The sequence below is a fragment of the Heteronotia binoei genome, chromosome 1 (assembly GCF_032191835.1).
Source record: "Heteronotia binoei isolate CCM8104 ecotype False Entrance Well chromosome 1, APGP_CSIRO_Hbin_v1, whole genome shotgun sequence".
Lineage (NCBI taxonomy): Eukaryota > Metazoa > Chordata > Lepidosauria > Squamata > Gekkonidae > Heteronotia > Heteronotia binoei.
In genome coordinates this window covers 113,633,052-113,658,174 of record NC_083223.1, presented here as the reverse complement: position 1 = coordinate 113,658,174, position 25,123 = coordinate 113,633,052, and the positions used below count along the sequence as shown (strand labels likewise).

The window sequence follows — 25,123 nt, the reverse complement described above, 5'->3', positions numbered from 1 at the left end:
AAGTAGTAAAAAAAATGGCGACCATAAACCGGATGTCTGAGGCTCCTTTTGCTCTGGGACAGCCTTCAGAAATCCGGAAGCTGGTTAATATCACAGCAGAACTATCCAGGCAGAGAAAACTACGAGGTGAAACTGGAAAAGTAAAAAACCACTGCAAAGGAACAGGTAACAAAATAATCCGGTTTCGAGAAGGATTGGGGGGGGGGCTATCACGAGTTAATACCGGGAGGCAGATGTTGCTGTCTGATCAGCCACTTTAAATTTGGAAGGAAACAGCAGCGACATCTGATTATACTGTGCCTCTGAACAGGGCCACAGTGTGTTATTATTTATTGTTGTAATGTGAACAGAGCATTATACAATTCATCATTAATGTTGTTACCAGGAATATGCAGAAGGGGCTCATAATTTTTGCATAATAATAATAATAATAATAATAATAATAATAATAATATAATAATATTTTATTTTATTTTTATATCCCGCCCTCCCCGCCGGGGCGGGCTCAGGGCGGCTGACAGACATGGGAATCCCATGAATCATAAAACAACATAAACAATTTTAAATATCAGTTACAGTAAAAATTATTTAAAAGTTAAATATATAATAAAATAGGTGCTAAATGCTGTAGTCGTGATATCCACAAGATGACTAGTTGTCCATTCATCAAATTAGTCGGGTTCCATCTCAAAGGCCAGCTGAAAGAGACATGTTTTGCAAGCCCTGCAGAATTGGTTCAAGTCCCGCAGGGCTCGCACCATCTCCGGAAGGTCGTTCCACCAGCGAGGGGCTATCACCGAGAAGGCCTGCTCCCTAGTGGCCCTCAGCCTGGCTTCTCTTGGCCCAGGGATTGTCAGTAAGTTCTGTGAGCTGGATCTCAGTGCTCTCTGGGGCACATATGGGGCTTACAGTCCTCATGGTCACAACTATGGTACTATTAAGATGAAAACAAAAATTGTATTTTCCAGGGAAATAAACTTCCATAACAGAAATGCTTGGCCTGTCTAAATGCCCAACAAAAAACAACAAAACAAAGCACTGGAGCAAGAACTTGTTTTGCACAAACCAAACTCTCTTCCACAAGCAAAACAACATTTTAGTAGAGTGACCTTTCTTGAGTTATATCTACAGTTAAAATTACAGAAATTGGCATATATACTGCATATATACTTAAATACCCTGGGATTCTCACGGGTATATATGTTTTCAACTTTAGAGCAAGTATATATTTGCAGCTTTAAAACATGCCGGGCAAAAGTGTATAGATAAATTCTTCAGGTGAAACTGTACGAAGTTCTTAGTTCACTTTATTCCCAGGAGCTGATATAAAGGTAACTAAAGCAGAAGGGTCCCATATCTTTCAAGGAGATAAATTACTGGTTAATGCTGGGCATGTGCCCAGTTTTAAGCTTCTTTATCCTGACTTTTTGTTTCTTGGCTCTTTCTAAGAGGGATCATCATCACTACTAGGAAAGGGAGATGCTGCTTGTTCTTCATGTTAGTCTTGTCTGCTGGAAGACCTATGGAACCAGATTCTGTTTTTGGTTTGTTTTTCAAATCCCCGCATCTGACTGATGTAGTGTAGAGGTCATATTAAGGATACAACGGCACACTTTTTTCAGTGCCCTAGTACATTGGTCAGACATCTTCAGATCCTTTAGGTTGTGCTGTACTTATACATACTACATGCAGTTTGGTGTAGTGGTTAAGAGCAGCAAACTCTAGTTTGGAGAACTGGGTTTGATTCCCCACTGTTCCACATGCAGCCAGCTGGGTGACCTTGGATCAGTCACAGTTTTCTGAGAGTAGTTCTCTGAGAGCTCTCTCAGCCCCACCTACCTCACAGGTGGGGAGGGGTCTTTCATGGGGAGAGGAAAAGAAAGAAAATGTAAGCTTCTCTGAGACTTCGAGTGAAGGACGGGGTATAAGTCCAACTCTTTTTCTTGGTTTCCTTATAGGTCAGGTTGTGGACCAAAGAAACTGCATGGGTCAATGATAGTGCTCAGTGCACACAGAAGACAGCTGAACATCCGATCCAAAACAGAACCTTCTCTTTTTTGGTTACCATTCTGTATGTTTCAAATGTTGTTTTAAACTGGGAACGTGGAACTATTCCATAAAGACAACCTCAAAAGCAAAAAGCAAAGAAAGGTACAAGGGGCCTGATTTAATGTTTTTCATCCTTGCGCTGGTTTAGAGGCTAAAATTCTGAAGGCCATTGTGAGATCTTCAAAATAAGCGGCATCTGGGATCAATTTATCAAAGTTACCTGTAATGTCTGGTGGACAGAATATTGATGTCAGTTTATTTCACTGTATTGTGACTCTAAGTTTAAGAAAATGTTCAGCTGGAGCATGTGCCTTTGTTTCACACTTGAGCTTTGTGACTGGTCTTGCAGGTGTGGCGCTGCATATGCAGAGACCATAAAATCTTTTTACAATTTGCTGTAAATCTAAACAGTAATTTAAAAAGTGCATCCACTGCTCATTTGATACAATACAGAAACTATGTTTGCCTAGGCTTACTTAACTATTGCTAGCAATACCTAGAAAACAGCACATTCCTGGTGGACTTTGGTCACAACTCCCTCCCAAACAAGTGGGCTGTACTGCCATATTTACAGGGCTTTAGTGTGTTGGTTCCTTTCTTGTATTACGGCAACTGGCCACATATTCTCTAGAGCAGTGTTTCCCATTTGCAAGGTTGTGACCCCATACCGGGCCACGGAAGCCTCACTACCGGGTCACAAGAAAAGCCAAAGCTAGCCCCGCCTCCAGCAAAGCTAGCCCTGCCCCCAACAAAGCATGACCTCTGCTCTGCTTCCTTCCGCTGTCTCTCTGTTATGCAGAGAAAAACTGGCCGTGAAGACTGACACAGGCTGCAAAGCCTGTGCTCCATTTGGTTTTCTTCCTTCCCCAGTCTTTCTGTTGTGCAGAAAAAAGCTGGCCTTGAAGACTGACACAGGGTGTATAGCCTGAGCTTTGTTTGGCTTCCTTCCTTCCCCCTTCTTTGTGTTGTGCAAATAGGAGCTGGGCTGCCTCTCCTTCCTTCTCCTCCCCTCCCAGTGTTTAAGATAAAAGCTGGAGTCCACTGGCACTTTAGACCTATGAAGTGTTCTTCAAGATATGAGCTTTCATGTGCCTTGCAGTATGCTCTTTTGTGGAGATTTCCCTGGGAAGCCTGGGCAGCAAAGAAGGGTGTGTGTGTTTTTTTCAGCCGGTAGGGGTGGGGAGTGGGCATTCCAGTAGCTATTTTTTTTACCAAACAACCCCTGGGCAGAATTGTTGCTGGCTGGGGTCATCTGATGGTGAGAAAGGCCCTCCCTTTCTTTCTTTCTTTCTTTCTTTCTTTCTTTCTTTCTTTCTTTCTTTCTTTCTTTCTTTCTTTCTTTCTTTCTTTCTTTCTTTCTTTCTTTCTTTCTTTCTTTCTTTCTTTCTTTCTTTCTTCCTTCCTTCCTTCCTTCCTTCCTTCCTTCCTTCCTTCCTTCCTTCCTTCCTTTCTTTCTTTCTTTCTTTCTTTCTTTCTTTCTTTCTTTCTTTCTTTCTTTCTTTCTTTCTTTCTTTCTTTCTTTCTTTCACTGCAAGTGATGCTCTGTCTGTATTCTTGGTGCTGGGAGGGAGGGAAACAATAGTGGGAGGGCTTCTAGTGCCCTGGCCCGACTGGTGGACATTCTGGTGCTTTTTGGGCATTGTATGAGATAATTTTGAACTGGATAGTCCACTGGCCTGATCCAACATAGCTCCTCATACGTTCTTTCTTTCCATGTCTTCTTTTCCTCTCCTTCCATTCAATTCTTTCCCTTTCTTTCTTTCCTTCTATTTTTACTGGATGAAACTTTTCTGTTCATCATACTGTTGTTGCAGACATAGGAGCTCAGCCAATGAAAAGTTGGCACCCCCAGCTGTAGCCAGCTGGCCTTTCTATGAGATTTTTGTGAGAGTGAGAGGTGTGGGTCAGAAATAGATTATTGGAGATTACTGCAGTATATCTCAACAGCACTGGAAGTGATGGCACTATGAACTTGGCACCATTTTACTGGTCCTGCTTTTAACAGCTGTCTGACACTAAAATTAAACAACTCCTGTAGATATTAAAAAGGATGAAAGAAGTTCACTGGCTGAATATCTGCAAAACAGGTTGCTTTTAAAGGCATGGGAAACACAGCCAGTAAAAAGCTGCAGGCCCCTCATAAATATCCTTTTTGGGATAACTACAGAAAAGCTTGTATGAACTTCACATAACTGGAAATTAATTCATTAATTGCAGTACAATTCTCTGCTACCTTTCACAGCAGTTTCCCAGTGTTTCAGTCAAAGAAAAGTATGAAAAATAGCTGTCGAAAGATTTTCTTGAAACCAAGCAAGCTTAGTCATAGCTTGAGACAGGGTTCCAGTAGTAGCAGCTGAAGGAAGGGTCTACTAAATGTTTCAGCATATTTTGAGGTAGAGCAGCTGCCAGGGCCCAGTGTGGGTGATACACAGTGCTGTCATTACTGATGGCAATGGCAACAGCACTCCCAACTGCATACACTGGCTAGTGCTGTTGAGGAAGGGGTGTGTAGGTGGTGCAGACAATTAAACATGGGCATTAGGAGTGCTTGCAAGCTGGAGAAGAACACACAAACAGATAGGTGAATGCAGGTGTGTAATGGAAAGAGAGGACCGCCCACTTTCTACCCCCATTTTTGCTCAGCATGAGTTTCAGAGAGATTTTTCTGAAAATGAAGTTATTTTAGAAAAAGAGGCAGGTTTGGGGGAGTGCCCTGGAAGTGACATCACAGGAAAAGGTGGAGTTTTGGTTCAGTGTGCTCCGGAAGTGACATCACTTGGCCCTTGACACCACAGGAAATGACACAATTCCTGTCTTCCGGCTCCACCCCCAAATTTTAAGTGAGCCACGAAGGGGAAGTGTAAAAATAACCGGGCCGCAGGAAAGAAAAGTTTTGGAAACCCTGCTCTAGAGATTCAAGCATTTTTTGGAAACAAGCTGAGATATTTGCTGAAATGAGGGCTGAATTAAGGGGTAGATTTAGACGGTTATTGCTTTAGTTTTCATTTGGATTTATTTCATATGTATATTAAAATCAGATGTCATCTATCACTAGCCTTGTCAGTTATGATTACAGTTTGGAGGAGGATGAAGTACATAGCATTACTGCTCAACTGGCAGGGAGGAGGCTTTCTGAGATATGGGGCAAAGGATGGAAAGTATGTTGATGCAAGTTGGCTAGCCACAGAGATATGCTACCTGGCTGTTTTCTTTCTCCTTCCATTTTACATTTGGCTTTCCGTTATCATTTTTGTTTGTTTAACTTATTTGTTTAAAATATTGCATATCAATATTGCTTAGTAGCTCGGATTATGGAAATATTCAAAAAGAGAGAAAAAGAAGTTATTTGGTTGACTTCTACTTTATTAGTTAAGATGGGACTTAATTACCAGAATCTTAGATGCTGATATAGAATATTGAATATTCAGTCTTTAAACTGTGAATAAAACTAGGTCATGGGTTGTTGGTGCAAATTTATTCTCAAATGGCTAGATAAATAAAGCCCATGGCCCACATAGAACATAAAATATATGAATTTTGAGTAAATTGGAAAAAAAAACCTTGGGTTACCATCCAAGAAACTGTGCTTTTAAAAGTTGTGGTGCCTGAGAGGAAATGAGCAATAAGATATAAATGGGATGGAAGGAAAAATGGTTAAAACGCAGGTATAATTTATTTTAGATCATATGGAAATATTAAAAATTATCCTGGCCCACCGACATAAATATTGAGGGGAGGGGGAGGAAAATCCTCTAGGGTGCCTGTTGGGATGCATTGATTTGAGTGCCTCTACTTCTTCTCTTCTTTGGGTTACCTGTAAGCAGAGTGGATAAAAAACAATGGTTCTTTTCTTTAAAAAGAAATTTTAAAATCACATTTTAAATTTAAACCAGTTTTTAATTTTTTTTAAAATCGGTGATGGATCCAATAGAAATGTAGTTCCTGTTTCAAATGATGAAACATTATCTTTTGAGTCTGAAGCCTGATGGCTCAGTACATCATATAGAAAAGCAGTTAAAGAAGATGACTGCTAGAATGAGACCAAGGGCATTGATGGAACCAAGTGAGGATAAACCTCACCCCATCCACACTTGTAAACAGGAGATGGAGCACACGGGCACAATTGTCATGGAACCAGAGAAAATAAAAACAGCTAAGGCATGTTCCAAGGAGTCAGTTTGAATCAAACCTGAATGTGGCTTCTTTGGAACTAGGTGTGAAGCTGGCTGAGCCCAAGGTGTCTTGGCCTTAGAAAAAGACTCCTCCAGAAATTGAAAGTGAGGTGAAAGAGTATGAGGTGGGGGCAGTGGAACTGAATCCTCCAGGACCATTGAATCCTCAGAAGTAGTCAGAATCAAAGGTCTGGACTCCTGATTTTTTAGATAAGATGAAACCAGTGACGTCTACATGCTTGGATTTAGATTTAGCTTTATTTGCAGGTAGCTCTGAAGCATTACACCGTGAAGATGGCAGCACTGGAGATCAGGACTGGCAGCAAGCAGATCTGAAGATGGAACCAACTAGATCAGGGTTGGCCAAACTGAGGCTCGGGAGCCACATGTGGCTCTTTCACACATATCATGCAGCTCTTGGAGCCCCCACCCTGTTGGCCAAATTGGAGAAGGCATTTATCTCCCTAAATCCCTTCTCCAAGCTAGCCAGCAGCTTGGAGAATGCATTTAAAGTTAAAATTGCTTTCCTCCCACCTCTTCCTCCCTCCCCCATCTATTTTCCTTCCTTCCTTGTGGCTCTCAAACATCTGACGTTCATCTCTTGTGGCTCTCAAACATCTGACATTTATTCTATGTGGCTCTTATGTTAAGCAAGTTTGGCCACCCCTGAACAAGACTGAAGACACTGACTCTGGCTAAGACAAATGCTCCCATGTGGCAGATTGTTTTGCTGCTAGGGTATCAGAGTCAGGTCATTCTCCCAAAGGGAGAATACTTTAAGCTGGGATATCCTATCACTCTGGGCCCTTGGGGTGAATTGTTGACAGCAGTTGTATGCCCTATGTTGTGGGACTCACCAAAGCACAGAAGGCACAAGGAATGTTTGTCGGTTTGTATCATTTTTGTGCCACACTGAGTACACTTTTTAAATAAAGATCCGTGAGCCATGTCAGAAGTCTGAAGGTTAAAAAACAGCTACAAAGGAAGCAAAATCTGTGAGACATCCAGAGACATTGTCTCCAATTGGCAGCAAACTAAGAACTGTGGGGAAATGGCACTCTTCTCTCATGGGCTGGTGTGTCAATTTCTGTGGGAAATGCTGCAAATGTGCCTAGGGGAACACCTGTTCAGTCATTTTGAGCTAGAAAGTTCTTTCTCCATTGCCAACCTGTGCATGTGCAGTCACAGTGTGGGATTTCATAGAAGATGGAAGTTGAATTCACTTGTGGTTTGAGGACCTGCCAGCTAAGGTGGGATTCCACCCCCCAAACACTGTAAACAGATGTTATATCCTTTAAAGATGTCATTATGAGGGAGAGGTGCTCCTCGCCAGCTTTCTGCCATTTACCCACTTGCATTGTAAGGATTTGTTCATGATGGCAACCCTAGCAACATGAAACATGGGTCACATAGAAAATCATGTGCCATACTGGAGAAACATCAAGGGAGAAAACCTGTTCCTGAGCTCCTTGGAGGGAAGTAATGAAGCATATGTGCTAAATATGGTGCAAAATGCGGCAGTGCGCCTATTGATGGCATCATCTGTATGGGCATACATACCAAACTAGCTCTCCACACCAAACTAGCTTTGATGGTCCATTTGCCCCAAAGGGCTTTATGCTCTGTAAATCAACATCTGCTGGTTGTCTCCGGCCCAAGAGACATCTGCCTAGCCTCCACTAGGGCCAGGGCCTTTTCTGACCTGGACCTGGCCTGGTGGAACAAGCTTCTATTGGAGGTTAGGGCCCTGCCAGGCCTGCTACCATTTTGCAGGGCCTGCAAAATGGAGCTGTTCCACTAGGTCTTGGCATGAGGCAGAGGGCATCCAAATTAAATACAGTAGGCTTCCCTTGCCAAAGTATGCTGCAATATTCCAACCTTTGATGGTCCATTTGAAATTTAATGTTGATTTACATCTTGATTTTTGGTTTCAACTGGAAGTAGCATTAATGCAAATGGAATTGTCACTTGCTTCACCATCAGATGATGTTAATTGTTTTATTATATGTTTTTACTTATTTAAATTGTCTGGTTCTGTTGTTATCCACCTTGAGCCCGTTTGCAGGGTAGGGTGGAATATAAAGTAAAAAGGTAAAGGTAGTCCACTGTGCAAGCACCAGTCATTTCTGACTGGGGTGACATCGCATCATGATGTTTTCACGGCAGACTTTTTTATGGAGTGGTTTGCCATTGCCTTCCCCAGTCATCTACACTTCCCCCCCAGCAAGCTGGGTACTCATTTTACCGACCTTGGAAGGATGGAAGGCTGAGACAACCTTGAGCTGACTACCTGAACTCAGCTTCCACCAGGATTGAACTCAGGTCGTGAGCAGAGTTTAGGACTGCAGTACTGCAGCTTTACCACTGCGTCATGGGGCTGCATAGGGTAGAATATAAATATCCTCAAATAAGTGAGGGATTTAAATACATATGTTAAATTGGTTGTCAACTAAACTAGAGGAAAACAGGCTAGGTAGATTTTTTAAAAATTCTTTTGGCGAACTTGTTATAAATGTAAGGGCAAAGCCATTTTAAAAACTTTTAAAAAGCTAATCATTTTAGCCAAACAAATTTTTTTTGCACTGAGCTCTATACCTAGGTCTGATAAGGTACTAGAGTTTGTAACATCTAGACTTGGCAGCTCTATTCTGAGCATATAGATCAGGGTTTATCAAATTAGGTTAAATTTGCTAACATATTAATAGTAATAACTATAAACTATCATTTCTGTGAATATAGCAACTTTTCTCTTGCCACATTTCCTACTTCTTGTGAATGCAGAATATTCCTTTTTATTTATTTATTTTGCTTCTAGCCCTCTCTCCTCCACAAGCAGGCTCTGGGCAGATTATATCAATATGTATCTAACACAATATCAGCAATTAAAACATATTGACAATTAAAATTTGATATCTCAATTTACATTTAATTAATAGTTTGCTATTGATGGCACCAAAGTTGTCTACTCCTGGACTTTGTGTGTGTACAGGTTGATGTAACTGCTATTAAGAGAGGGTACGCAGACAAGATCAATATCAGAGGGAAGTAATGCTGATGAAACTGAGCAACATCACATAGCAACAAGTACAGTTTGAATTCATGCCACCTCAACCATAGGCCTGGCAGAACATCTCCATTTTACTGCCCCTGCAGAACTGTATTAAGTCCCACAGGGCCTGGATTTCACAGGAGACAGTGCCGATCTGCCTCAATCCAGGTGTCTCCAGAGATCATCCCTGAGGGCAACCAGGGCTGTCTCTGCCCCATAGTCAGGGTGGAAGGTGGACTGGAATGGGTCCAGGATATAGGAATCGTCCAGAAAATCCTGGAGCTGCTCAGCTACTGCTCTCTCAACTGCCTTACCCAGAAACAGAATATTCGAACTGGGAAGTAGTTGGCTGGATCTATAGGGTCCAGAGATGGTTTCTTCAAGAGTGGTCTCACCACTGCCTCTGAACCCCCTGAAAAACTCACCAAGCTTAGAGCTGGCAAGGGGCTCCAGACCCCATCATGACTGGTTTTCACCAGCCAGGATGGGCACGGATCTAGAAGGCAAGTGATGGATTTCACAGCACTCGGGATCCTGTCAACGTCATTCTGAGAGGGTTGGCTGAAATGGTCCGTTATTGGGCCTGAAGACAGCCAAGTGGCCTCCAACTCCTGTATTGTTGCAATATTGGCCAGTAGGTCCTGGCGGAGTGACAAGATTTTATGTGCAAAATAGCTCACAAAAGCCTTACAGCTTGTTGCCAAATTACTATATTTTTGTGTTCCCTGTAGTAGGAAAGTTACTGTTCTAATTATTCTAAATAATTGCGTCAGGCGAGAGGTAATGGATGCAATGGCCACTGCATAGAATTCCTTCTTTGTGGCTCTCACTGCCATAAATGTCCTATAAGATGTTCTTGCAGCTTCATCATGAGCCTGGCACCAATCTTGCTGTAATTGTCTCAGCTCCAACTTCTTTCTTCAAAGCTCCATGGTATACCATGGGGCTAGACTGGTGTAGGAGCAGAAAGGGTGGTGGGGAGCAATTTCATTGATTGCTTCAGAGAATGGCCATGCTAGTCCTCTACTAGCTCATCTAATTAATCACCAGAGGGCACTGGATCCTGCAAAGCATTATGGAAACCAATAGGATTTGTCAGTCTCCGCAGGTGAGAATAAATCAGCTTGCTGCCTAAGCGGGAAGGAGTTGGGGACACTCAACCTTGCCTTCAGGGCAAAGTGGTCTGCCCAGGGCACTGCATCTGTAGCATCCAGATACACATTTATCCCTACACCAAAGATCAGGTCAAGCATGTGGCCTGCTTGATGCGTGGGATCTGGCACAGACACTGAAGTCCCCCAGGATTAAAAGACTGAGAAACCCCAAGGCGCAGTCTGATACTGCCTTCAGCAGGCACAACACAGTGTCTGCTGGTGCATTAAGTGGACAGTACATCAGCCAGATAACCACACTGTCTTCAGAGTCCCATGCCAAGCCATCACGGTTAGTGCTGGTGATCTTTGGTGTAGGGAGTGGTCTGAAGGAAAAATTCTCTCAGATTAGTATCACCACCTCTCCCCCCTGATCTTTTGTCCAGGACTGATGGAGGACAGAGAAACCAGGGGGGGGAGGGCTAGTTCTTTCAAGGCAACAGTCTCACCCTCCCTCACCTAGGTCTTGGTCACGCATGCTAGGTTCATTTTTTATGCAGCAAAATAATTTCTCAGTGTTGAGATCTTACTGTTAATGGATGAAGCATCGCACAGTATCAGTGCCAGAGAAAGGGATGCTTTCTTAGCCCCACTGCCATCATAACTCAGGATGGGACGAAGGTTAGAAGAAAACCAAGTATACTCATATCTCTATCTCCTTCCCTTATAATACCTTGTCTCACCTCCATAGCTCCCATGTCCCCAAATTATTGGGATCCCTGACTCCATGGTGGCCTCCCCCACTTGATCTCATCCACCACCACTTGCCCCCCAGCAACTCTCCACACATTAGTGCCATAAACTAACTCACTAAACCTGACTGATACAATGGTAAAGCAACTCTGATTGACTGTCCAAACAATAACCTAATCCTAACCTCTAACCGTCCCTTAACTTGCTTCCTTCCCTTTACATCGCCCTATAAATCAATTAAATCCAGTTTATACAAAATGTCTAAAGAGCCTATAAAGACTGGAAGAATAAAACACTTATATAGTTGGCTGTTCTAGCTTAACCCTACCCAACAATGGATGGAAATTAAATTTAACGGGTCACTCACTAGAAACTAGATTTAATGAAATTGCAAAATGAAAGCCAACAAATAGCCATATTTTTCTTCTAGAAGGACTCACTTTTTTTTCTTATTCTTTCTATAACCATGTTTTCTCCTCTGTTTCCAAGGTGCAAGTCCTGGCCTTTATCCACACTGCATGAACTGACTTACACCACAGTACACTGTAAGTAGGGCTTCATTATGTCTATCACTTCTTTTCCTGCCACCTAGTGTACACAGATTTATCAGGAAAAACTTTTTTTTCCTTTACCACTTCTTATGTTTATGCTAGCAAAAGCTTCCCCTCCTAAACTTCTGTGTATCGAGCTGCTGTTAAAGGCAGGGCCTTTGACAATGTGGAAGTTGCAGATGGTATGCTGAGTTGTCATTCCCAGCCAAGGAATTTCCTGCAATGCACACTTGAAAGTCACAGCAGCAACAGAGTTGGGCCTGGACCTAGAGGCTCTTCCTTGAGTAAATCATAATTTCTCAACTTCAGTCCTCATTCACACTTCAGTCCTCACCCATAAAGTGAGAACATTAACAGTCATATCCTGGGTAAAAAAAAATTGTAAAGAACATTGCATGCCAAAAGCTTTATTTAAAATAATAATGGAAGGTGGGTTGGTGATTGAGTACTAATTCTTCACCAGGTGTTGTCAAGGCTAGATATATTCACCATAACTGAAGAGCTTCAAGGTATTCTCAGAGTGGTGTAGGATAGGATAAAGCTGAACTGCCAAATAGCCTTCAGGAAATTATGATAATTAGCTATTTATATTACCCAACCTGTAAAATTAAATGTCACACCATCACTCTGGCATGAACTTTAATTAAAATTAAAATGAGATGTTGTAAAATCCCCCAGTGGTTTGAAAGAACATGGATTTCAGTGTCATACTTTCTCAGGTTAAAATGTTAAGAAACAAATGTTATCACTCTGTTTGCATGATCTAGGTAAAGATGTAAAATGACCAGCATTGTTGTCCTTTAAGGTCTTCATATGTGTCCCTCCCCCCCCCCCCCAGTTGTGGCATGAGTGGCATTGAGGACAGGCTGCTTTATAGCCACGCTAGAAAGATAATGTCTCCGAGATTGCCCTGGGAATGTGCCACCATTTTGTAGAGTGCTCCCACTGGGGAACTTCTAACAGTGCAGCAGGGGTCTGATTGTGGTTGTGACAACCATGGCATAGGAAAGGTTTATAGTGGCTTCCGGGTTTGGGTCATGGAGGATTGAGCTGCTTCTCAGGAGAGGAGCAGACCAGAGCCTCTGTTCTGGGCAGAGAAGGTGATCCTAACGCCTGCTACCTACTTCTCCCAGGCAGGGAGAAGGCCAAGACATGCATATTAAATTCTGAGGGGATTTACTTTGGCTGACGAGGAATTCTAGTGAGGTTCCTTTTTGGCTTTGAAGAATCCCCAGAGAAGGATTGCATTCCAATGTCTACAGAGGACTTCTGAGGTCATTAAATTGACATAAATTCACCAGGATTCAAAGCTTCTTTGGAACTGTTTAACATCTATCTTTGAAGAGAACGGTGTTCAAAAGGATAGCGACATTAAAGGTAAAAGATCTATCTATCACTCCCAGACTAAAATAAGACTTATTTGAAATAAAGACAAAGGTCTGGATCCAAACACGTTACCTTAAAGTAAAGAAGATAAAGGAGGGGGTAAATTTGGGACTAAGGAAATTTGAGAAACAAGGTTAAAAGACGGAAAGCAACTTATGCTTTGAATACCTGTGGTCGGGCCAGACAACCGCCTCTGAAACAGAACTGCTGTCTTGATGGACGTCACAGGAAATGGCGTCATAGAAAGATCATGAGACTTCTTAATCATCAAAAATGAGACTTCGTGGCAAGAAAGGAAGGAAGTAGCCATTAAGAGAAGGGAAAACTGCAAGCCTCCTAGCCCTCTCTAGGACCATAAATCATAGAGAAGTACCAGCGGCCATTAAAAGAAGGTCAAAAGTTTAAATTTTTTTAAAAAGAAAACAGGACTTTAAAAAATAGTGGAGCCAGCAGATATCATCATTAAAAGGTGAAATCTATTGGACTATATGCTTTGAACTAATTTTGGAGCACTCCAGGAGAAAAAGGAATTTTTTTAAAAAAAAAGGAGCAGAAAAGCCGTGGACGCAATTTTGAAGAAAATAAAACTTAAAAAAAAAATAATATCTTGACTTAGGAGCTTCTGGGAACAGTGATTTTGAGCTCATCTAAAAGGGCATTCTCTAATCTATAAGACTGTGTAATTGAAATTCGATTTGGTGACGTCAACTTCAGAGCCCATTTTAGCAATGGGCAGGCAGTGATGTCTGTGCATAACTCAGGAGCAAAGCAGATTTGTACGAGGGCTAGGTCACTTGAAGAAGCAAAAATGTCTAAATGGCAGGAGGCAATAGAAGTCATGGAGGCAAGACTGGCAAAAGTAATAAAAGATTCAATAACAGAGTAAGAAGGAATTAAAAATATATTGAATCCAGTGCAGAGGCGGTTAAGAAAGAAATCAAAAAGAAATTGAGGATCTCAGGAAAGACTCCCAAGCAGCGTTAAAGAAAGTGCAGGAGGTAGAAGAAAAGGTGAAAGATCAAGACTCAAGAATTGATACAGTGGATTCCACTATAAAAAATGCAGGAGAAAGCAGTACTACAAGATTGTAAACTGGAAGAATTTCCGAAACAAGATAGGATGATAATTTGGTACATGCTTTCAGCTGCACGGACATTATATGTGCAGATGTGGAAGCGAGATACAATACCAGAAAATTGGGACTGGACTTTAAAAGTTACGCATTGGAGTGAAATGGACAAGCTTACAAGAATCTTAAAAGAATATGATCTAGAGAAGTTTAAAAATGAGTGGGGAAAACAATGGAAGGTTAAAAGATATCTGGCGATTTTGGCAATGGTTGAACTTTAGAGGAATAATAAATGGACTACAGTCAAAAAGCGAGACTATGTGAACATTTTTTTCAAAAAATTTTTATAAGGACTAAAGGATTATAATGAAGATGGATTATAATTATAACATATGGTTTTTTCTTTCCTTTTTTCTTCTTGTTTTAAGAATTTTTTTATGAAGATTCTTTAACTGATAAAATTACGGTACCTTTTATTTTTAGCAATTTAATTAAAATACACTGTCGCGGTCATGAAAAGGGGGGAGGGAGGAGAAAAATGTAATATATTTGTATTAATTTTTATAAGTTATTACAGTATATTGCAGTATAATAAAATTGGTTTAAATTAGGAAAGGTTTATAGTGAGAATTAGTGTATGTGTTGTTTATTTAGTGTTTTTGTGTGTGAGTGTTTCATGTTTAATATTCTTGCTTTCTTTTCTTTTTTGTTCTTCTGATACTTTATGCTTTTTGTGTTTTGTATTTTTAAATTGAATTTGTATTTTATGGGAATTTTAATTATGTTATATGTGGTTAGGTGCCCCAGGAACCAGTTTTTTGGTTTTGAATCAAGATACAAATCTTTCAAATAAATAAATACAGCAAAGTGAAAACTATTGGTGATAATACCTTGCCTTGCGTGAATCACTCATTGTGACTTATGATCATCAGCTGGCTGTAATGTCCAATTTGTGCCTACCTGTTCATTTGCTGAGGAAAAAAGTATTACCATAGTGAAGCTGCTTACAAGCCCATTAACTTATAGAACCATCCATGCTACCAAAAATTGAGACTAAAGATGGAGAGAAACTTCACAATATTTATTTATAATCAACATTTTGAATGTAAAATATTTTCAGGAATATAAACAGCAAAGAGAGAGAACTCGACAGTGTATTGTTTTGTTCTTTGTGGTTAAAAAAAACCTTAGCCTTTTTGCATGTCACAATTGTACTTAGAAGTATTGAGTAAATTCTGTCTGTAAAAGTAGCAGGGGACCTACTTGACCCACAAAACAGTAAATTGAATGTAATCCAGAAAGGTACATGCCCTGCTGTCTGCCCAGATGTGCTTATAGGTTTCAGTTCTGATTTGGCTCGATGTCCAGTCCTGCTTTCACTTGCTTCAGATGTACTGGCAAGCTATGAGGTGCTTTTACAGATGGAATGTTTTCTGATTGCAGAGTGCAGCATTCTTGCTCCACCCTATGCTACAGACCAAAAATAAATGACCTTGAAATGCTGCTCCAGAGACCCCACCCAAGTAGCATGGGGAGGGTATTTTCTGCAATAATGATTTGAGGGAGATGAGAAGGTAACTTTCCTTGGGCACTCAGAAATCCTTTTGTATAGTTAAATGTTTCAGTGCAACAAAACCATTGTTCTTTGTTGGGTTAACAAGGCTGGGAAATCTTCAGGCTCACATTCTCCCCTTGTGCATGTGGTAACTAGTTATTTCCATGTATGTGGCCAACCATCATTTGTCATTTATATCCACACCGGCAAGCTAACAGAAAATTATGCTGCTCACCTAGATGTAACTAGCTATCAGACCCTAACAGACTCAAGAATGCTTTCTTTTCCTGACTCAGTCATGGAGGGGCAATCTGTAGTTTGCTGTGCATTCAAATCTGTCTTTTCTTTTGTTTAAAATTCTTTTTCAGTAGCCTTTTAGTGTCATTTTATAGCATTTGTGAAACCTGAAAACCAATAAAAGAACCCTTATCTAATTAGTATTTTTGCTTACTATATAGATTGGGATTTAACATTACTAATATTTTCTGTAGGGTTTTTAAACTATGCAAGGGAAATACAGCTATTTTGTTGTGGTCTTATAAGTACACTAGTGGTCTGATCATGTGTCTAATTCCAAGTTCATAACCCCATTCTTTTAAGGACACTTGCTTAGTGAGCTTGGGCAAGTCAGTCTCTCTCTCTCTGCTTATGCTACCTCACAGGGCTTTTAGGATAAAAAGAAGAAGGGAGGACTGAGACACAATCAGAAACAAATACAGCTGCCCTGCGATCTTTGGAGGAAGAATAGGACAAGCACATAGTAAGGTGGCTAAAATGGAAATCAAATTAATGTCACTTCTCCCACCATATCCCTGAAAGAGAAATGCTTCTATCAGCATGCAGCATCTGATATGGAAGCAGCCTTGTGGGAGAGAAGCTTGATATCCAGTTCTACTAGAGAAGGGACTTGCAAGGTAGGACAGCCAGTGAGAGGTAAAGGACAATCTGGCAGACCAGTGGTGTAAAGGAGAAGGGCCAGAAAAGGAAGCAGCCTCGCAGGAGCCCGTTGGAAACTAGGAGAAAGAGCTTCCCTTCTCAGAGAAAAGTGCTTGAGCCGAGCCTGTGTATGATGACAGGATGGGCAGGATGCCAGAGAAAGTTCTTAGCCAGACAAGGAATAGTGCGTCAATAGTGTCAAGAAACTAAAAAGAATAAAATATTGGTCTGCAGCATATTCTTCATCTGATACTTTCTAAACCCTCTTGTCTTTCATACACCAGGGTCTACTTCTCCAAATCCATTCCAGCTCTAAGACTTGCACCTTTCTTGTATGTGTTGTATTTGTTTCTGATTGTGTCTCAGCTATAAATAACACAATTGATCTTAGAACAGTTTGGTCTTGTGGTAGGTTTTCAGAAAGCTAGAGATACAGACATATAGTGACTTCTGCCATGTGTTGTTTCCCAGAAATGACTGGTTTCTTATGGAAGAGTTTCCATCGAATGCCTAATAGCATGTTGCTCATGCAAAGAACTATGTCTCTGTATAACCATGCCGATGGTTTTGAAGAGAAAGAAATCAAGAAAAAACTTCAGCAGTTTACTGGTGGATCTGTCAACCTCTCAAAAAAGGAAGATGGCATTGGGATACTTACCTTGAACAACCCAAAGCTAATGAATGCATTCACAGGTATTATGTGTTCGATTCCTCTAAGTGTATGCAAAGACAAAAATGAAAAGTTAACAGCTTAACACCATTGTGAAAAGATTCAGCTCTTGATCACAGAAGTGTTAAATAGGTCTTGTTCTTCACAGGGATTCTGTAATAATGCAAGTTACACGTAACCCTGGAAAAGCTGTCTGTCATAACAATTAAATGAGACTGTCTGTTGTTCCAATTCTTTTCTCTTCAGGTTGCCTGCACATTCCAAGAAAACATATTTGCTTTCTTCTTGGTCTACATAGCATAGTCTGTCCTTAAGTGAATTCTATGGGCACCAATGTGCATAAATATTGGCCAGCTGCTGATTGTATAATTGCTGTTAAATGCCTGCCCAAATGAAAATGTCATAAGATGCTTCTAGAAGATGTTTAAACTACTATCATGGCTGAGTGGAATGCTTGTGATGGGATTGTACCAATTTAGAACATTATAGGCAAAAAAAATCTCCTTGAAATACAACTCAAAGAGCTAGTTTGGTTAAGTGTACAGACTCTTATCTGGGAGAAGCAAGTTTGATTCTCCACTCCACAACATGCACCCGCTGATGTGACCTTGAGTTAGCCACAAGTTCTCGCAGAGCTGTTCCTCTCAAGAGCAGTTTCTGTCTTAACTCTCTCAGCTCCACTTACCTCACAGACTATCTGGCACCCTAGGCAAGACTAATTTCTGGTGCCCTCCCTGCACTGATAATATCACCGAGTCACATGGGAGGCACCCAATTCAGCATCCCCAGAAGGCCAGCACCCTAGGCAATCACCTAGTTTCCTTAGTGGCATGGCTAGCCCTGGTGGGGAGGGGGAGGGAAAGGAGATTGTAAGCTGCCCTGAGATTCCTTCAGGTAGTGAAGGGCTGGGTATAAACCCAATCTTCTCCTCCTCCTCTTCCTCTCCTCCTCCTTACTTTAGGCAGGCGGTGGTGTTCTGATGCTGTCTCCTAGTGATTTTCACTTGACAGGCATTTTGCATCCCCTCTAAATGAGGGATTCTGCAGTGATTCACATCATACTGAAAACTGTGTCCACCCTTAAAGACATCTCTCTGTGTTACCAGAACAGTTGAACTGCAAGATTTCTAGGGTCTGAATCTGAGGAGAAAGGCTCACAGAATTGTTTTCTCTAGACACCACTAATGAAAGCACTCCTAGCTATAAATAATAGAAAGCAGTAAGTATTGTTTATATCAGGTCTGGGGATTATAGAAAATGCAGTATTTATTTTGCGCATGGTAAGTCATGGAAGTGTGCTCTTTTGCTTTCTTCACTCTCGAAGGTTCCTGATACTGAACCATTCCAGTGCCCTTTGCATGAAACAAGATGCCTTGAATCATCAGTTAGCTTAACTTTGAACTCTATCCCTAACATGGGAAGCATTCTACTTAGATATATTAAATGGGATTTGTGATTCATTCTACCAAGAGCATTTTTCATTATGCTCCTGAAATGTATTGAAGTGACTGGCAGCCAGTGCTATACAGATAGCATAATATAGGAATGCCATCAGTGACTGTATATATAATTGGGGGTCAGCATGGCAGAGAAACTCCCCAGACTCACTCACCCCCAGCCGGCTCTCTGCCTTCCTCTGTCGTTGGTCAGCTAGGTCCAAACTAGACAAGATTAGAGTGAGAGACAGATTCATACTACTTTATTCCCGTGTCCTCATACTTATTTGTATAAAATATTTTGAGGGGTATTTTTAAAGAACAAAGTGTACAAGTGAGGGGAACTGAACCCTGCCTTGTCTTTCCTTATTGTTCTGAAGTATTTTAATAATTTTTCCCTCAGCCCAGTTCTGATAGAGAGAACTGGGCTTTGTTCTCTTATTTGCACAGTTTTTTGGGATTTAAAAGAACTTTTCACTCCATTGTTTTACATGAAAGTAGGCAGTCACATGGATCTCTCCCCCATGCAACATTTATTCAAACGTTTGTTTTTGCCTTAGATTTATTTTTAAAAATCCATATTAATATAGCCTTTTTTTCTATCCTGCTATGAGCTGAATGCCTCAGTAGTTTTCCCATCTGTAATTGGCAGGTACAATGATGATAGAACTACAGGAAAAGGTTGCTGAATTAGAAAACTGGGAGGATGGAAAAGGACTTATTATCCACGGTGCAGAAAATACTTTTTGCTCAGGATCTGATCTTAATGCAGTCAAGCTACTATCCAGTCCAAAGGCAAGTAATGGCAGCAACTTCTTTTCCAGGAGAAGATACTCTCTCTCCAAAGTTCTGTAACATTTATTCAAGGAAAGGCAATCAAAAATTCTCATTGCTACAAAAAAGGAAACAATAGAATGCTCAGTTTTGTGTCTGGGACCAGTCAGCATTTCAGAAACGACAAATTGTAAGGATGGTCGTGGTGGAATATATCATTTATTACTCAGAATCTCCTGGTTACATATTCTTTTAGCTTATTCCATTTCATTAAAAAAATTTTATCTCCTAACCTAGACTGTTAATTGTTACAGATAAGAAGATTAGCATTAATTCTTTGCAAAGCCACTAAAGACAATTGTTTTCCTTTAAATACAGTTTGGCTAATGAGAAAGAGAGAGAGAGAATACAGAAGAAAGTTCCTACTGAGGGAAAGCTGTTTGTTTTATTTAACATAAGAACATAAGAGAAGACATGTTGGATCAGGCCAATGGCCCACCCAGTCCAACACTCTGTGTCACACAGTGGCTAATATATGTATGTGTGTGTGTGTGTATCAGTGAATTCCACATGTTAATCACCCTTTGGGTGAAGAAGTACTTCCTTTTATCCGTTTTAACCTGACTGCTCAGCAATATCATGGAATGCCCACGAGTTCTTGTATTGTGAGAAAGAGAGAAAAGGACTTCTTTCTTTACTTTCTCCATCCCATGCATAATCTTGTAAACCTCTGTCATGTCACCCCACCGTCGACGTTTCTCCAAGCTAAAGAGCCCCAAGCATTTTAACCTTTCTTCATAGGGAAAGTGTTCCAAACCTTTAATCATTCTAGTTGCCCTTTTCTGGACTTTTTCCAATGCTATAATATCCTTTTAGAGGTGCGGTGACCAGAATTGTACACAGTATTCCAAATGAGACCGCACCATCGATTTATACAGGGGCATTATGATACTGGCTGATTTGTTTTCAGTTCCCTTCCTAATAGTTCCCAGCATGGCATTGGTCTTTTTTATTGCAATCGCACACTGTCTTGACATTTTCAGTGAGTTATCTACCACGACCCCAAGATCTCTCTCTTGGTCAGTCTCTGCCAGTTCACAACCCATCAACTTGTATTTGTAGCTGGGATACTTTGCACTTGGCCACATTGAACCTCATCTGCCACGTTGACGCCCACTCACCCAGCCTCAACAGATCCCTTTGGAGTGCCTCACAATCCTCTCTGGTTCTCACTACCCTGAACAATTTGATTTGCCACAGCCTGTGTTCCCTTTTATTAATCTCACTTGGACTAGTTTTCCATCACCTAAAGGAGTCGTTCTTACCTTTTACAACTTCCATTACTTACTTTATTAACCATGCAGGCCTTTTCTTAAACCTGTTGTGCCTTTCCTAACTTGTGGTATATATTTTATCTGAGCTTCTAGGATTGTATTTTTAAATAGCCTCCAAGCTTCCTCAAAGGTTTTGACTGTATTTACCTTTCCTTTCAGTTTCCTCTTCACATACCTCCTCATCTCAGAGAATTTACCCCTTTTAAAGTTAAACGTGGTTGTGCTGGTCTTTTGGGGCAACTCCCTATTTATACAAATGGTGAAATCAATAACGTTATGGTCACTGCTCCCAAGCGGTGCGATCACTTTTACATCTCTCACCAAGTCTTGGGCATTACTTAGGACCAAATCCAGGATTGCCCCACCCCTGGTAGGTTCTGTGACCATCTGCTCTATAGCACAGTCATTGAGAGCATCTAGAAATTCAATCTCTTTCTCTCGACCAGAACACATATTGACCCAATCAATCTGCGGGTAGTTAAAATCACCTATTACGACACAGTTTTTATGTTTAGCCGCTATCTTTAATCCTTCCATCATATTATAATCATCCTCTGTCTTTTGATTTGCTGGGCGATAACAAACTCCCATAGTTAAATTTCCTTTTGGGCCTTCTATTTCGATCCAAAGCATTTCTAGAAGGGAATCTTAATTCTTTGACCTCAGTCTAACTGGACTGTATACCCTCTCTTACATACAGAGCTATTTCTAAGACCACAGTCCTATACACACTTAGTAATCAGCTCTATAGAATCATAGAGTTGGAAGGGACCTCCAGGGTCATCTAGTCCAACCCCTGCACAATGCAGGAAATTCACAAACACCTCCCCCTAAATTCACAGCTGCACCTATGCTGCACCTATTTTCTGACGAAACCAACATTGGATAGGACAGGAAGTGTGAGGATTGGGTTGGCAGTTGCAATCCTTGGCCCCAGCAGGTTTTGGTTAACTCTTCCTCCCCTCCCCCCGCCCCGACAATTACTCTCTCTCAGGGCACTTAAATAACTGTAGGACAATAAAATTAGTAATGGATTGTTTTTTAGAAGGGGTTTGAGTGCAGTGAAAGGATTCTTCTGCATCCCTTTTAAGAGTAGTCATTGATCCTGCATGTTTCTTACTGAATCTGATTAGTTGCTCGGGTAGGAGAACCTCCTATGTAAGCTTTCATGAGTCCCATGATCTAAGAAAGGAGGGATATAAATGAATAGACATTTGACCAAAACTCACAGTCCCTTTTGTCCATTTCTTCAGCTAAGGAGGAAGTCCTTAGGTAGCTTAGGTAGGTTTTTGGCTCTGCTTTGTAGGTCTAATTTACAGGACCACTTGGTTTGATTTGTGAAATTGTATAATTGGAAAATGGGGTTCAGATTTGGTTTTGAGTAGTTGTTTTTTTTTTCCTTCTGATAAACAATTTTATTAGTAACATATGGTAGCAAAACTATATCTACAACTTATAAAAGCTTAAAATAAAAGAAAAAACTTTCTACCCCATATCTTACTTTTTCCTCCACCCCTCCCCCCGTTACTTGACCCCCGCCAGTGTTATTTACTTAAAGAAAGTAAATATTAAAGGTACCCTTAACTGTTAAAGAAAAAACCCCAAAAGTTATATTCTTATTTTAAAAACCTTAATCATTATCAAAGATTGTCCAATGTCCTTTTATTTTCCACTCTTTTTCTACGTATCTTCTGAATTTCTTCCACTCCAACTTAAAAAGTTCCAAATCATAGTCTCTTAGTTTTCTTGTTAATTTGTCCATTTCACTCCATGACATAACTTTTGTAATCCAATCCCATTTCTCTGGTATTTTTTCTTGCTTCCACAGCTGCGCATACAATGTCCTAGCTAGCTGAGAGCAAGTACCATATTAAAGTTCTGTCTTCTTTTGGAAATTTTTCCATTTGTAATCCCAGCAGAAAAGTCTCTGCCACTTTATTGAATTCATATCCCAAAATCTTAGAAATCTCTTGCCGAATCATTTGCCAAAACATTTTAGCCCTTTCACAAGTCCACCACATATGGTAGAAAGAACCTTCGTGCTTTTTACATTTCCAACACCTATCTGGCATCTTGTTGTTCATCTTTGCTAATTTTTTTGGAGTCATATACCATCTATACATCATCTTAAAACAGTTTTCTTTAATACTATGACATGTTGCGAGTTTCATAGAATTCTTCCACAGATATTCCCAAGATTCCATCTTTATTTCTAGTTTTGAGTAGTTGTTGATGGAGTACACATGTATTTTCCCTGTGTTTCTGAAAGGCAGAGTCTTGAGTTTCTATAATTAGGACAAAACATTTATTGGCAAGAGATTATTCTTTATTATTATTATTATTATTATTATTATTTTGCCTTGAATTTGTTAGATTCTGTGTCATACTTCCACAATTATTTTAGTAATGTTTTAAAGCAGGAGTGTCAAACTCATTTGTTATGAGGGCCAGATCTAACATAAATGAGACCTTGTCGGGTTGGGCTGAGTCATATGCATCATAAAATGTAATGCCAGGTAGCAGAGATATAAACTTTATGAAGGACACAGATTAACACAATTAAAGATTTTTTAAAAAAACTTTTAAAAACATGCTTAAAAAATTAACACTTGTTGGTCTTAAAGGTGCTTTCTTTGTATTTCTCCTATGGGGTCCAGGGAATTGGGCAAAGGAAGCTCTGACTCTTTCCTTCCTTCCCCAGGGGACCAGGAGGGGGAGGAGACTCAGCCAATAGAAGGAAGAGAGACTTAGCTAAGTAGCTCTGCTGTGCAATTGAGAGAGCCTGGCAAAGCAAGCCATCCCTCCCCCCCCCCTCCTCCATTAGTTGAATCTTAAGATCCTTTAGGGACTGGCACTGTGTTTTGTTAATGCTATTTCTTTTGTAGCAGAAAAACTACTTAGCTTTTTATTCTCATGTTTAATATTCATGCTGGAATATGTTGTGAATAGTGTCACATGCAAGGATCAGCAGTGGGGTGCCGCAGGGCTCGGTACTGGGTCCCATGCTCTTTAACTTGTTCATAAATGATTTGGAGTTGGGAGTGAGCAGTGAAGTGGCGAAGTTTGCAGATGACACTAAATTGTTCAGGTGGTGAGAACCAGAGAGGATTGTGAGGAACTTCAAAGGGATCTGTTGAGGCTGGGTGAGTGGGCGTCAGCGTGGCAGATGACGTTCAATGTGGCCAAGTGCAAAGTAATGCACATTGGGGCCAAGAATCCTAGCTACAAATTCAAGTTGATGGGGTGTGAACTGGCAGAGACTGACCAAGAGAGAGATCTTGGGGTCGTGGTAGATAACTCACTGAAAATGTCAAGACAGTGTGCGATTGCAATAAAAAAGGCCAATGCCATGCTGGGAATTATTAGGAAGGGAATTGACAACAAATCAGCCAGTATCATAATGCCCCTGTATAAATCGATGGTGCGGTCTCATTTGGAATACGGTGTGCAATTCTGGTCACCGAACCTCAAAAAGGATATTATAGCATTGGAAAAAGTCCAGAAAAGGGCAACTAGAATGATTAAAGGGTTGGAACACTTTCCCTATGAAGAAAGGTTAAAACGCTTGGGGCTCTTCAGCTTGGAGAAACATCGACTGCGGGGTGACATGATAGAGGTTTACAAGATAATGCATGGGATGGAGAAAGTAGAGAAAGAAGTCCTTTTCTCCCTTTCTCACAATACAAGAACTTGTGGGCATTCGATGAAATTGCTGAGCAGTCAGGTTAAAACGGATAAAAGGAAGTACTTCTTCACCCAAAGGGTAATTAACATGTGGAATTCACTGCCACAGGAGGTGGCGGCGGCTACAAGCATAGACACCTTCAAGAGGGGGTTAGATAAAAATATGGAGCAGAGGTCCATCAGTGGCTATTAGCCACAGTGTGTATATATATATAATTTTTTTGGCCACTGTGTGACACAGAGTGTTGGACTGGATGGGCCATTGGTCTGATCCAACATGGCTTCTCTTATGTTCTTATGATCAGGAATGGATTCTGTTAAACAGTATCATTATGCAGGTCCTGGACAAAAACAAAAATGCCAGTGGGAAATTGTGTGAGTTTAGAAGGGAACAGCTATTCAAATTAAAGGCGCAGTATCTTTCCCAGATATGCCAGGAAGGTTTATTGTATCCAAGCATAGGGGTCCATAATATATGCTGGCATGTTATATGCCTTCCATCAAATTGAAACATCAGCAGACTCTTTTCAGCTGACTCCCAAGAAATCCCCTGCTGAACTTTGTGTAAGGGCAAATGAAGGAGTTTTTCAGCTGGATGTAAACCAAAATGGGTAT

General features: G+C 40.8%; 1 protein-coding gene across 3 annotated transcripts in view; it reads left to right on the top strand.

The window, feature by feature from the left end:
- ECHDC1 (ethylmalonyl-CoA decarboxylase 1) overlaps positions 1-25,123 on the top strand; it is a 64,441-nt gene that overhangs the window by 13,396 nt on the left and 25,922 nt on the right. The window contains exons 2-3 of one of the 3 annotated variants that reach the window (XM_060239009.1): positions 17,083-17,304; positions 19,369-19,511. The exons of 1 other annotated variant lie outside the window; for it this stretch is intronic. In XM_060239009.1, coding sequence (XP_060094992.1) covers positions 17,085-17,304; positions 19,369-19,511 — 363 coding nt within the window. In that variant the 5' untranslated portion in view covers positions 17,083-17,084. Of the gene's footprint in view, positions 1-17,066; positions 17,305-19,368; positions 19,512-25,123 lie in introns of those variants that run through there. One more of the 3 variants, XM_060238998.1, reaches the window with a different exon arrangement.